This window comes from Phaenicophaeus curvirostris, chromosome 3, assembly GCF_032191515.1.
Source record: "Phaenicophaeus curvirostris isolate KB17595 chromosome 3, BPBGC_Pcur_1.0, whole genome shotgun sequence".
NCBI lineage: Eukaryota > Metazoa > Chordata > Aves > Cuculiformes > Cuculidae > Phaenicophaeus > Phaenicophaeus curvirostris.
Window position 1 is genome coordinate 63,694,873 of NC_091394.1, and position 14,722 is coordinate 63,709,594.

At 40.3% G+C, this 14,722-nt stretch overlaps 1 protein-coding gene across 1 annotated transcript in view; it reads left to right on the top strand.

The window, feature by feature from the left end:
• Positions 1 to 14,722, top strand: part of PREX2 (phosphatidylinositol-3,4,5-trisphosphate dependent Rac exchange factor 2) — a 182,454-nt gene that overhangs the window by 63,572 nt on the left and 104,160 nt on the right. Inside the window, exons 7-9 of the mRNA XM_069854213.1 lie at positions 1,583 to 1,716; positions 5,732 to 5,835; positions 12,792 to 12,941. Coding sequence (XP_069710314.1) covers positions 1,583 to 1,716; positions 5,732 to 5,835; positions 12,792 to 12,941 — 388 coding nt within the window. The remainder of the gene's footprint in view (positions 1 to 1,582; positions 1,717 to 5,731; positions 5,836 to 12,791; positions 12,942 to 14,722) is intronic.

Sequence of the window (14,722 nt, forward strand, 5' to 3'; positions counted from 1 at the left end):
GGTTGATCTTTTAATACATAAAAGCACTCAAACAGGATGGATAGAATTGACCTGCTTTTTTGTAGCTGTAGTCAGCAAACATTAAGTGCAGCCCTGATTTATGCTTAACTTACATTACTAAGTGTGCTTTTAAGGCATGTCAGTGATTGGTTTCAAGTACAACTGTAAAATTAGCATTCCAGCTTCTGGTGCTTATTCTGTCTTTGGGAGGGAAGTACAGTCTAGCGGCTGACATTATTTTTAGGGTTATTTGTTACTAAATGGAGACAGGAGTGGTTAGTTAATACTGATACTGAAACGGTTTTATTTAGAGACCTGAATTGTGTTCCAATGTGGTGGTTGTGCAATCTCTCTTATCATATCTGTAAACAGACTGTGTTCTCCTTAGAACACTTTATGAGCTATTGCTCAATATTCAGTGCTGTGACGTACAAAGGATGAAGGGTAAGATGAAAGCAGAACCCATGATTGCTTCTTGGCTCTTAATTGAATGCATTTTACTTTGGGCTACTGTGGTTAGATAAAGAAGAGGAAGCAACTATGGCTATTGCAGGCATAAGTCATTCAAAACGTGTAGATGAAAGGGAAGTCCTGGCTTTTGCAGGTTTTTGAAGCTGACTGTTGACTGCCTCAAGTTAGGAAACTCCTTGAGCCATGCGTGTATGCTCAGCGCAGCCATGCATAATTATCAAATGGATTGCATGGCTGGATGCATACAGCACATGGATAGGAGTTCTGTCCTGCAGGAGCATGGATTTTCAGAACAGCAAGATACACCTCTGAACTCACAGCAGACTTCTTTGATAGGAAAATTTCTCTTAAGAAGGCATGGAAATACCATGAACTTTGCATATAAATATTTTGGGGAAAATGTTATCCTTTGTTAAAGTTGTTCTTTTTCATTAACCTTTATGAAAATGCCTGCCGTCTTTTCACATGAGAGAATGATCTGCCTTGAAGCATAAACGAGGCATGGGAAGTTTCATCCCAAAATTCTAATGTCTTCAGAGTATGTTAGAAGGAAGCATACTAGACAGTCTTAGTTGTACATGCCACTGTTAGCTTTGCCTGAGTTCTAAATCTTGCTCTTTTTTTTATTATTTTTTTTTATTTTGATCTTGTGTTTAGCTTAATTTAGTGTTGAAATATATGCCCTTAATGAAGTTCAAGTTCCAGGTTGCTTCAGCTTCCAAGTTCATCTTGGCGTAGGTTGTCTCATAAAGCCGCATTTACAGACATTGCTGACTCAATAGTAAGGTTTGTGAGAATAGCAGTTATTACATAAAGTTGGCCTGATTTATCAGAAGAGGTCTTGTACATGGATGTAATGTAATTTGGAAACTTTAGTGGTTAAACTTTGTCTATTCAAAAAGTCCACAACCTCACCCCCTCAGTTCATGGCCGCACTAAATAAGTACAAAGAAATTATTATTTAATTACAGTGTAATAAATTATGGTCAGTTTTATTCTTGGTGTTTCCAGAAAGTCATTCTGAGTTTGTATAAGAAACTTTCCCTTGATTGCTGCAGAGTCCGTCAGTTCTCACAGAATAAAATATTAATCTCTTCCTAATTGATTTCAGGGGTCCAACATCACAGACACATGCACAGAAATGCTGAGGAGTGGACTACTACTGAAAATTTCAGCAGGAAATATACAAGAGAGAATATTTTTTCTTTTTGATAACCTTCTGGTCTATTGCAAAAAAAAGCACAGGTAAGGGATTAATTAATACTTCCAAAACTAATGTATTTTTCTCACAGTAGAGCTAATCCTCTGTATGCGGTTTTGTAAGTGTATTTGAACAACACCAGTGTTTACTGCCATTAATTGCAGTATAGAAGTCAGCATTTTTAGAGGAGACCTGTTGTCCAAAGAGAAGTGTATTTAATTCAAACACTGGAAAAATTTTATACAACTGCAGAATCCATATGGTGAAGTGCAGGGAGAAAGAATCTGTTTTGTAAATCTTCCACGACAGGCTATATGTGATGGCCTCACTGTGTTCTGGGAATGGTGAACAGACTGGAATTTCATTTCAAACAAATTAATATTGTAGCTTATACGGTAAAACAAATCTCTAAAGATTCAGAAATTGCAAGCCTTATATTTCTAATCAGGGAAAACAGCCAGAAAGCTGCTGCTTGCTGCATTGCAAGGAGCAGTTCCTTAGTTCAGCAACAGGCTTCTGCAGTTAACGTTCAGTTCTCTTATGTTTCTGAGAAACGAGGGTTTTCTTCTGTACAGGCATCCCTCTTGAAACTGCTTTCTCTTTGATCCAGAAACTGGTTTTGGGTAGCTACTGAACACATGTTACTGGATACATCCTTGATAGATTTCTAGATACATGATAGACCTTGAGCGTTCTCTGTAATACCACTGACAAATACCATTATCTTTGTCTCTGCTTCTGCACACTTGTGGGTGGTGTCAAAGAAAACTCCGCGATTGACCTCAGTGTCTAGTTCAGGAAACTGTCTGCTGCTGCTGAAACTTTTGCTTCATATATCTAGATTTTACTGTCATCAACACAGCCATGTCACAGAGTCACAGAATCACAGAATCACTAGGTTGGAAAAGACCTCCAGAAACTCCATAAAGTGACCCGCCTACTAGATGAGGGAAAGGCTGTGGATGTGGTCTTCCTGGACTTCAGTAAAGCCTTTGACACAGTTTCTCACGGCATTCTAGTTAGGAAACTGTCAGCCTCTGGCCTGGACAGGCGCACACTCTCCTGGGTAGAAAACAGGTTGGATGGCCAAGCCCAGAGAGTGGTGGTAAATGGAGTTAACTCCAGCTAGAAGGCCGGTCACAATTGGTGTTCCCCAGGGCTCAGTGCTGGATCCAGCCCTGTTCAATGTCTTTATCAATGACCTGGATGAAGGCATTGAGTGCACCCTTAGCAAGTTTGCAGATGACACTAAGCTGGGTGGAAGTGTGGATCTGCTGGAGGGTAGGGAGGCTCTGCAAAGGGATCTGAACAGGCTGGACCGCTGGGCAGAGTCCAGTGGCATGAGGTTTAACAAGGCCAAATGCCGGGTCCTGCACTTGGGGCACAACAACTCTATGCAGTGCTACAGACTAGGAGAAGTCTGGCTGGAAAGCTGCCTGGAGGAGAAGGACCTGAGGGTGTTGGTTGACAGCCGAGTGCGTATGAGCCAGCAGTGTGCCCAGGTGGCCAAGAAGGCCGATGGCATCTTGGCTTGTATCAGAAACGGCGTGACCAGCAGGTCCAGGGAGGTTATTCTCCCTCTGTACTTGGCACTGGTGAGACCGCTCCTTGAATACTGTGTTCAGTTCTGGGCCCCTCACCACAAGAAGGATGTTGAGGCTCTGGAGAGAGTCCAGAGAAGGATGATGAAGCTGGTGAAGGGGCTGGAGAACAGGCCTTATGAGGAACAGCTGAGAGAGCTGGGGTTGTTTAGCCTGGAGAAGAGGAGGCTGAGGGGAGACCTCATTGCTGTCTACAACTACCTGAAAGGAGGTTGTAGAGAGGAGGGTGCTGGCCTCTTCTCCCAAGTGACAGGGGACAGGACAAGAGGGGATGGCCTCAGGCTGCCCCCAGGGGAGGTTCAGGCTGGACATCGGAAAAAAACTTTTCATGGAAAGGGTCATTGTGCACTGGAACAAGCTGTCAAGGGAGGTGGTTGAGTCACCTTCCTTGGAGTAGTTTGAAAGACAAGTGGATGAGCTGCTCAGGGTCGTGATTTAGTCATTGTTAGCAATGGTTGGACTTGATGATCCTGTTGGTCTTTTCCAACCTTGTGATTCTGTGATCACACAGTATTCGAGGTGCGGTCTCACCCAGAACTGAACACGGTGTTTGGGGTGGGGTCTCAAAGATTGCCCATGATCTACATGTCCATTTGGTCAATGTGGATGCTGTAAGAATTTCAAGAGTAGCTCCAGATTCCAACTTCCACCCTGTTTTTCCAACTATCTTCTACCAGTACCTCGACTTGTCTGTAGCATTCAGGTGAAAGATGTCTTTCTCTGCATCTGTAATATCCGTTTGTTGTGATCAGTGCTTGGCAGCAGTCACATGCCTGTTAAAGAATGCATCCTGGCCCAGCTGCTTTTGAAGGTTGTGTGTAAGAGGGTTGTTGAGTGCTGCAAAATGTATCTTTGAGGCACCCAGGTGAAGGTAGATGGCTAGGCAGTCGAGCATCTGGGAGCACTCAGCACCATCAGCTTCAGGATGAAAAGGCTTATTGGATAGCCTGATGTCATGACTTCCTTCTCCACCACTGCTTTAGCTGTGTCTGGAGAATAGTGTGTGCTCTTCATCATCTTCTTCTTTCCTGTTCTTGGTGGGAGTGTGTGAGAGGGAAGGCGATACAGAGTTGGGTAGTAGAGATCAAAACTCCTTTAAATGTGTACCACAATATCCATGCGTTGTGTAGTCTAATTATGACCTCAGATATTATGATCTAGTGGGAGGTGTCCATCTCCATAGCAGGGGGTTTGGAACTGGATGATCTTTAAGGTTCCTTCTGCTCAAACCAGTCTATGATTTGATGTATATACGCAACTACAACCAGCAAAGGAAATGGAAATTTATGCATAAAATCCACGAATCTGAGACCAGTTTTTAATAGAGGTATTAAAATCTTATTAGCAACTATTGCTGTTTGCTGTTGTCTGTAGTTTTATATGACATGAAATATTTTGTGTAATTTTTAAGCATCCTTTTAAGCTGCAGAGCTGTATAAACATGGAATGCTACATTTGGGTGCGTAGGTACAAAGATTACTAGAGTTACTGGATTTACCTCACTTTGGAATGAAAAAATATGTGGTACTTTTATGTGAACCTTTATGCTTACTGCTATTTTGGTTTGGTTTTTATATTCTATATATTGTCCAGCTTTTTAATAAGAAACTTATACTCTGGTGGAGCTGCTCATTAGATGGTAGAGATAAGAGGCAGGTATTTTTCTGAAGATTATTACCTTTCTGGGGTGAGTGAAGGTCAGAATTCAGATGATCATTACTTCTCAGTAACTGACCTTTGTTTAATATACAGTATTGAATATCCTTATAGGCAAAAATGGACTGAAACCCACCCCTGATTTATCTGAGATGGGAAACGCTGCCTAGAACTGGAATTCTCAGAAGACATGGACTTTGTTGGGAACAGTTATATTCCAAAGTACTTTGCATAGATATATCACTGTGAAACTGCCACAAGGTTTCAGCAAGTCTCATTTATAATTCTTGGTTAACCATTATGGGAGGAAGCAAAAATGTTGTCTTCATTCTTTCATGAATAAATCCTATTTTTGAGATGTGTAGGTGAAGATTTATATCCAAAGGTGCTCTTATTTCATTTTTTCAGTCAAGCTGCCATTGTGTTGAATTTCTTGACTAGCGTAAGAAGGCTACATCAGTTAAGAGGAAAAATAATGCACTGTTTTGCAATACTGATGCAATATTTTGTCTTTCATGGCAGCAGTGGCACATAGGTGCCAAAGTGTTGAAACAGAGCTTTTGCAGAGTGAGACTTTCCTGATAGACTCTCATGTCAGCCAGCAATTTGCATCTTACTCTTACCAGGGGTAGCATCTTTGTATTAGCACCAGCAGTCTCCCATTTGGCAGTGGTTTCCATAGTTGAATCGCACATGTGTTAATGTGTTGATTCTCACAGTAGTCTTTAAATGCTACTTGTAGTGATGCAGAAACATGGGAAAAGGTGATGGATGATATGCCCATCTGCTCTTTTTTTATCAGGCGATTGAAGAACAGCAAAGCATCTACAGATGGCCACCGTTACCTTTTTCGTGGCAGAATAAACACAGAAGTGATGGAAGTAGAGAATGTAGATGATGGAACAGGTGAGTATATTTGTGTGGCTCATTTACTGAGCATTCTTTTGAGGTTCTGAAATCAAATGTATCCTCATGATTTCTTTGAGAATGGAGGGTGCTCCTTCTACTTAGAAAGAAAGAGTAAGATGCCACTTTAAGAGGGCTGTCTGCTCATGGCAAAACTATGCTTCTGTAACACATCATTGCTTTCATACATTATTAACTGGGTGGTTATAGGAGACTGTTTTATGCTAACATGAACAGAGTAATAAAGTAAGGTGACATTTATTTTTCAACTGAAATCATATATTTAATTTCTCTGTACAGCATTCTAGCACTCTCAAAAAAAGGCTATCGCTAGGTAAGTGATACATTTGTAAAAGCAAATGGAAAAGTTACATCTATTGGAATGGAACCTCAAACATGGTAAATGCTGAAATTACAACCTGTTTAAGAAAAAAGGAAGTGTTTGGGGTTTTTGTTCTTTTTTTTTTTAATACCTTTAGGGATGTAATTCCTATGATTGCTTGAAAATTTTCCTGACATACATTAGAAAAGTGAAAACTCAGAGTATTCCTATAAATGTCAATTTGTGTTTTAGAATCTTGAGTTTAATCTTTGAGCTTAACAGTCGTTTCCTTACAATTGATAAAGAAAACCTGAAACACTATGGGCTTTTTAGTGTGAAACCATAAAAAAAACCCCAAGCCATCCTTGCAGTTACCAAAGAATCATAGAATCACCAGGCAGGAAAAGACCTCTTGGATCATCGAGTCCAACCATTCCTATCTGCCACTAAACCATGTCCCTGAGCACCTTGTCTACCAGTCTTAAATACCTCCAGGGATGGTAAATCAACCACCTCCCTGGGCAGCTTGTTTCAGTGCCCAGTGACCCTTGCTGTGAAAACTTTTTTCCTCATGTCCAGTCTGAACCTCCCCTGGGGCAGCCTGAGGCCATTTCTTCTCGTCCTGTCCCCTGACACTTGGGAGAAGAGGCCAGGTCCCTCCTCTCTACAACCTCCTTTCAGGCAGTTGTAGAGAGCAATGAGGTCTCCCCTCAGCCTCCTCTTCTCAAGGCTAAACAACCCAAGTTCCCTCAGTCACTCCACGTAAGACTTGTTCTCCAGCCCCTTCACCAGCTTTGTTGCTCTTCTCTGGACTCGCTCCAGAGCCTCAACATCCTTCTTGTGGTGAGGAGCCCAGAACTGAACATGGTATTCGAGATGTGGTCTCACCAGTGCCAAGTACAGAGGGAGAATAACCTCCCTGGACCTGCTGGTCACGCCGTTTCTGATACAAGCCAAGATGTCATTGGCCTTCTTGGCCACCTGGGCACACTGCTGGCTCATGTTCAGTTGCTGTCAACCTACACCCCAAGGTCCTTCTCCTCCAGACAGCTTTCTAGCCAGATTTGTCTTAGTCTGTAACACTGCACAGGGTCCTCCCCAAGTGCAGGACCCGGCATTTGGCCTTGTTGAACCTCATGGCATTGGTCTCAGCCATTGGTCCAGCCTACTCACGTCCCTTTCGAGAGCCTCCCTACCCTCCAGCAGATCAACACTTCCACCCAGCTTAGTGTCATCTGCAAACTTGCTAAGGGTGCACTCAATGCCTTTGTCCAGGTCATTGATAAAGACATTGAACAGGGCTGGATCCAGCACTGAGCCCTGGGGAACCCCACTTGTCACTGGCCTCCAGCTGGATTTCACACCATTTCCCACCACTCTCTGCACCCGGCCATCCAACCAGTTTTCTACCCAGGAGAGTGTGCGCCTCTCCAGGCCAGAGGCTGACAGTTTCCTAAGCAGAATGCTGTGAGAAACTGTGTGTAAGGCTTTATGATAGTACTCAAGACCACCTGTTCCGTGACTTTCCCCGGCACTGAGGTCAGACTGACAGGCCTATGGTTTCCTGGATCCTCCCTGCGACCTTTCTTGTAAATGGGTATAACATCAGCCAGCCTCCAGTCCAGTGGAACTTCCCCAGTCAGCCAGGACTGCTGAAAGATGATGGGAAGAGGTTTGGCAAGCACATCTGCCAGCTCCCTCAATACTCTCGGGTGGATCCCATCTGGCCCCATAGGCTTGTGAATGTCTAATTGGCCAAGCACATCTCTAACCACTTCCTTGTAGGTCATGGGAGGTTTATTCTGCTCCTCAAGCTCCTGGGGATGTACACAGAGGGAACAACTTTCCTTACTATTAAAGACTGAAGCAATTATCTATGTCTGGAGGAAATTTCTGTAAGTTACATATTAATTCCCTGGATTTTAAAATAGCATTAGGTTTGCCCTTCATCTGCTATGGATTCAAAGCATTTCTTAATGTAATTTCTTTCTAAAATTGAGCATTGATGACAAGGATTGTACAGCTAAGTAAGTTTCATATAAGTGCTTCATAGAAGATAAATATTTCTTAAAAAATGTTGTTTTCTCTAGTTTGAGTTCCTTGTTTTCAAAACAGTTCACTTCTTGTTCTACTGAGTAGACTTGGAGAACCGTTTGACTATTGTTCTTATTGCAAAAACCTAATTTATTGAAAGGCTATTGTCTCTCTTCCATCTCTTCTTTTTAAGCCTTTCAACTTTCTGTCATGTGTTGTGTTTTTTAAGTTTTTATTGCTTTCTGCATCCTTTGGAGTTGTTTTTTTTTTTTTCCAGTTTGTTTACATCTTTTGTATTATGAGGTGTCCAGACCTGAAACTTTGCTTGTTCCAAGTTAAAGAGAATAATGACTGTTACGTTTCATGTGGCATGTCTTGTGCCACGATTGTTTGGCGTTTTGCAGAGCATGTTTTTCATTTTTTTCGTTTGTATTCCAGAATACCACATCAGATCTTTTTGTGCAATACTGGTGCCTATCCCGTTATATTTTATACCTTGTTCATGTCCTTCCTGCCTTTCTTGGTTTTTTCCTCGGTGAACTTTCAGGTACAATTTGACTAAGCATAGTCTTCCTCTCCACTGCAGACACCAGTAGTCTAATTTCCTCCAGCCACAGGAAATTTTGCCACCATCCCCATTTCCTATAGCCTTGCACACAGTACTGGAGGCTGTCATGCTTCCTTCCCACTTGCTCTGCTGAGCCATATCAAATTTCGTCACTTCTATATATGCAACATTTCTAAAATCCGTCCTTTTTTCCACAATTCTGAGACATCCGTTACTGGTTTTGTTGTTTTGATTTCTATATTATTCTTATCTGCTTTTTTTCTATATCCTCACATTTTCCCTTTTTCAGCTTCAGTTTTTCCAATATCCTAAAATAATTATTTTCTAGTAATTACTGTTATTTCATCCCTCCTCTCTATGGTTCTCTTTGAAATATGGAAATGCCTGTGTTCTTTCCCTGCCCTGTGGCACCTTTTTGCCCTTTTCTTGCCTCCCTCTTCCGTTTAAAAAAAACCCCAGCCCCCGAACTGTTTTTCTTCATCGTACTCAGAAGTGCATCCCTTCTCCTCACACTGATAACTTCTTTTCTTTTAGATCATTATGCCCTTCTTTAACCTGCCTCTGTCTTGGTTTCTGTACTGTTCTCATTTGTTGGACCCAGATGTCTTGTTTCTCAGCCCCTGTAGTCATTCACATTTGAACTGTAACCCAGTACTATTCTGCTGCATTCTTTTTGTCTCATCGCATTCCCATTTGTAGGAATTTGGTTGTCTGAGCCTTATTCATGTTGTCTTTGGATATGCTTTTTTGGTATTGTGTTTTATTTTCCTAAATCATCTATTGCCTATCTTTTTCCATAATTCTTTAATTTAGAGTGGAAGATCTGAGTGCAGAGCGCTTATATTTTCATATCTATGCATGACTCTCTCTCATGTACTCTTCAGGGGTCTCTTTATAGACACTTAAGACTTTGGAGTCTAGATGGTATTTCTGCATTTCGTTACTATAGATTTTGGGATCCTCTGCTCCTTTGGTATAAGGGTTCCAGGGAACTGAGTAACTGAGAATGTTTACTCTCATTGTTGATTGATGTAGGAATGTGGCCTCTGTTGTGTTGTAAGTAGAAGCATAGAAATAGGAAAATGGATTCCTAGTGTGGTTTATTGTCACGCTAATGACATGCCTACAAAAATTACAAAGCTTTTTCTGAAAAGCAATTTTTCTTTCATGAAATTAGACCTTGGCTGAGCAGTACATTTGGTGTAAGATTTCTTTCTGTTTCAGCGTCATGAAGCACTCTGCCTTTTTTTGATTGCACTAATCAAAGTTAAATGCTTCTTGCTTATCAGGGCAGAGTATTTCTGTTCTTTAAACAATGTGGCTACATAACCACTTGCTGGTATTAGAAAGGTGGATTTATTGTGATTGTACTGTTTTTTTCTGTATTCAGTTTTTACTGAACTTGAAGTCTTGCTCTCTTCTTCCTTCAGTAACCATTAAGTCAATTTTGCAAATAATTTGTTTAGCCTGAGTGGCAGTTGTGATTGCTTTAATGTGAAGAGTGTGCATATATCCTGTACAGCTGACCAGTCAGAACATCCATTCTTCCTGGGTGGCTGGCCACCATGTCTGCAGCTTTTGAACAGATTTTGTCCAATAGCCAGCTCAAAATGTGTGAGTTCATATGAGATGATAGCGTAATGCTGAAATGCCTTCAGATGACTATGGGCATGGGTGTATTTGGGAGAACACATTGCAGACGTAAGCCTTGGAGGATTGTAGTCATGAGGAACGTGAGGAGCATGAGAGAAATCAAGGGTGTTGCAGTTAAAGGCAGAGGCTGGAGTCAAGCTGGGCTTCACAGGAGTGAGTTTCTACAGCAAAATCGGGTGATAGCTACTAATTTTCATACACCTGAACTCATTGCCATCTGTATACATTAGGCAGCCTTAGTACTTATCTAGGTGATTGGGCTTTCCATGGAATACAGTGAATTTGTAGTAATATGAGATAAACTGGGTCAAACTGCCAGCACTCTTGGCCCTGCAGTTACATGCCTGGAAGCTGCATGTTTACAATGTCATCTCTACAGTGAGGTATTCAGGTGGCCGAGTGAGATATTTTTTCTGAATCAAACTTCTAAGTTGCCACAAATGTCTGTCCAGAGTGCAATAGGAGGATCTAAATCCATTTGTGCGTCTGAGCCATCATTTTTAAATTTTTTGGCCATGTTTTTAGCTGCTATAGTTCACTGCATTAGAGATCATAATATTTCCCTATGTAACACGGGTGTTGTGATGATAGATACATGATAACAAAGACCATAGGAAAAAATATCAGTCTGTAGTTTCATGTATGTTAACCTCTAACTTGTAAATAAACAAAATGGTGCAGCTAGGATCATACTGCGATGTTTAAAAGTATATGCTTAAATAATACAAAGGGGCCTTAACCTTCCTCCTTCCAGTAGTGCTCCTGCCTCTGACCTCCAAAGGGCTGCAGTCTGTCAGCAGAGAGCTTCTCTCTGAGGATTCTTTCTTTCCCCTGACTTTTGACTCTGAATTTCTGACAGTGCATGAATGACGTGATGGTGAGGTTTCAAGAAACAATGTTTTTAAAGGGGAAAAGGGTATTATTCATAGGTTATGTGAATAAAAATGATAAACAGGTAAGTGGTATGAATATGGTGTTGTAGGAATAGCTTTATTTTTTTTTCTTCCTCATATACTTGCTTGTACTTTCTTGTGCACTTTTGAGTACTAGAAAGTTTTGATGGTTTAGAAATTAGCCATTAGTCTCATGATTTTCTAGTAGTTCCTGACATTTCCCAGCCCAGTATACAAAGCTTGGCTGCTTTCCATCTAATTAAGATGCAGAGTTATTGAAAGGATACTAGCATGTCTGCTGAGATTTATGATAAATCTTAGCAAGCATTTCAGTGAGGGTTTCAGTTTCAGAAAAACCTGTCTCATGATACAAAACAGGGCTGAGTGATGAAAAAAGTATTTACAGAATAAAAAGCTCTATAGTTATTACAGTAGTTTAGGGCTGATCTTGGACTTTCTTGCCTCTTAGTGAAAGCTTGTGGTGAGAAAATGTTGACCTTTGATTTTCTTAATGCTTTGTACGATAGTTTCTAGTGCTAGTTTTAATCTGTATTTTATGCAAAAAAAATATATTTGTTGTCATGAGGCCTCAGAAATTTCCCCTCAGGAGAGCATGTAATCCCAGTGAAGGCTATCCAGTGGTGTTAGTTTTGGAGAGGAGATCTTTAGCTAATTTCTGAGTGAACATTTATGGGCTAGCATGTTAAAACCAAATGTAATAGAAGTGAAAAGTAATAAGTAGCAAAATGTCTGGGTTTTATAGCATAATGGTTTACATGTTTACAGTCAGAAGTTCAAGATTCCTAAGAACATCAGTATTTGTTACCTTTTGTCTATAATATGGGCGCTGAACATAGGGTTGTTTGGCACATATTTAAAAAATCATGCATTTGTTTAATGCTTTTTTAAAAAAAAATCAGAGTAAATCTTGTATTATATTTCAGTTTATTTTAACAAGTAAGTATAGACATTCAGGTAACCAGTAAAGATAAATCAAATATATACGATTTGCTTACTTGTCAAATGGAAATTCTATTTTCCCCTTGCATATTTAGTCCTTTTTAAAATTTAATAGTAAATCATTCCATCAGCACAGCATCTCTTGGTATTTTAGGGGGCAAAACCACAATGCTGCTTTTTAAAAATAATTATTTATTACAGTTTAACATAAACCAAAGGGCTACAATTACTGTGACCTGTTCTTTTAAAAGGACTCTGTCTGTTTTAGTGTTGAGTTTATACCTTCTTCCATATGCTGCGCATTTCCCTGTTACATTTTAAGTAGGACATTATTTACAGAAAGTTTAAAATACAGCTTCTTAAGTTGTAACATAGCTCACAGGTGGCACAGAAAACTTTAAATTCATTGCTATTCTTTTGTATTTCCTGAGATTTATGTGTAATGGTAAAAGTTCTTAATAATTGTAAGAACTGTTGTGTCGTTTTAAAGAACTGGTACTCTTTAAGCCATTTTATCTATTCACAGCTGACTATCACAGCAGCGGCCACACTGTTATTAATGGCTGGAAGATCCACAACACAGCAAAGAACAAATGGTTTGTATGCATGGCAAAAACCCCTGAAGAGAAGCAAGAATGGCTGGAAGCTATTTTGAAAGAGAGAGAAAGAAGAAAAGGTAAGTTAATAAACCTCCTTGTGTTGCATTGTCTGAAAGCTGTGCTGTGTTTTTTATGTTGAGGCATAAAGCAAAACCAGCTGCTAAGGCAAACTTGTGGTGTCAGGTTCAGATGAAGGTTTATGAATAGCAGCTTGGAAAAAGTAAATCAAACTCATAATAGCTTGAATCATGTATGCTGCTAGTGAGTGCTCGTTTGGAAATGGGGGGATGATTTAATCTTTGATTTTACTGTATATCCTCAACCAGTATAAATTGTCATAATTTCATTGAGGCCTCTGTACTGTTATCATTTGTGGTATATGAGGGTCCATCCTAAATGCTGTGTGAGATTCATGTACATTAATTCCCTTTTGTGACTGGCCATTTTAATCACTGAAATGAGGAGGTTTTCTGTGTTGGATCTCCATGCAAATGATCCAAAATGGAATGATACAGAGTATAACCGCCCCTCCCCATCTTTCATGTATTCTCCCCTAGCCAAGAGAGTAAGAAATTATCATTGGCAAACCATATTTTTGAGTAACTCAATTAAGGTGGAAGAGTACTTGGATGAAATACAATCCTGATCTCAAATGTGACCACATATAACCTCATGTGTTGAAGGTCAACTCAACACGAAGTAGAACTAGAGGAAGATGACCTATCATCTTCTGGAGCTAATTTCATTTGCAGGCTGAAATATGCTAATCAGTAATTATGTCTGGAGCATTGGTATTGAAAGAAAATATGACCTTGTAGTTCTTGTAGATCTGCAAGTCTTTCTGGTCTGTGTAGATTTTTTGACGCCTGTTGCGGTAGCTGTTTTGTGCCTCTGTTGTAAATGAGGACTAACAATACTTTCTTTGGTCTCCTGAAGTTGAGTGCTGGATATTTGTAGACCATCTGCGACAGGACCAGTTTCAACTAGAGTATCTGAGCACTGGCTGATTAATAGTGACATCTGGAATTAATAGCAGAAAAGCTCAAATGATGCCTTAGAGATCTAAACCTCAGCATTTAAAAAATAAATGCAAAAACAATGTGTTAGAAATGGTGTCAAATACAAGAAAACCCAGGTTTGTCAACTGTATAGGCCCTTGTCTGGAAGTGGCTAAAAACGTTTTTAACAAATCCCACTTCACTGTTAAGTTTCTTGACACCTTTGGATTCTTTGTGCTTTTAGGTAAGAATGGAGAGTAAGTAAGAGTATTTTATGTTGATGGATTCTGACTATTCCACATTGTAGTACTGAGCAGCTGGTAATAGAGGTGAGTTTGAGTTAAACCTCGCCAAGTGTGAGGTCTGAGGTAGCGATCCCAAAGTCGAGCCATTTGGGGAAATTTTCAGCTCCTGGTGACCTCTTGGGTTTGGCAGCAAGGAGACTACTATGAAAGAATGAAGAGAGGATTTGGTACGCACTTAGACTCAGTTTGCAACATGGAGTCTTCAAAAGTATTTCTTGAATATCTCTGTTACTCTATCAACTTATAAATTTATCCACATCCTCCAGCACAGTGATTTTTATCAAAATAGCTGTTAAACACCTCTTGCCGAGCAGAATGCATAAACTTAATTGTAGTTAAGTTGCCAAATCATAGAATCACTAGGTTGGAAGAGACCTTTGAGATCATCAAGCTCAACCATACCTGTCCACTACTAAATCATGTCCCTAAGCACTTCATCTACTTGTCTTTTAAATACCACCATGGATGGGGACTCAACCACCTCCCTGGGCAGCCTGTTCCAGTAAAGACAACCCTTTCAGTAAAGAAATTTTTCCTAATGTCCAATCTGAACCT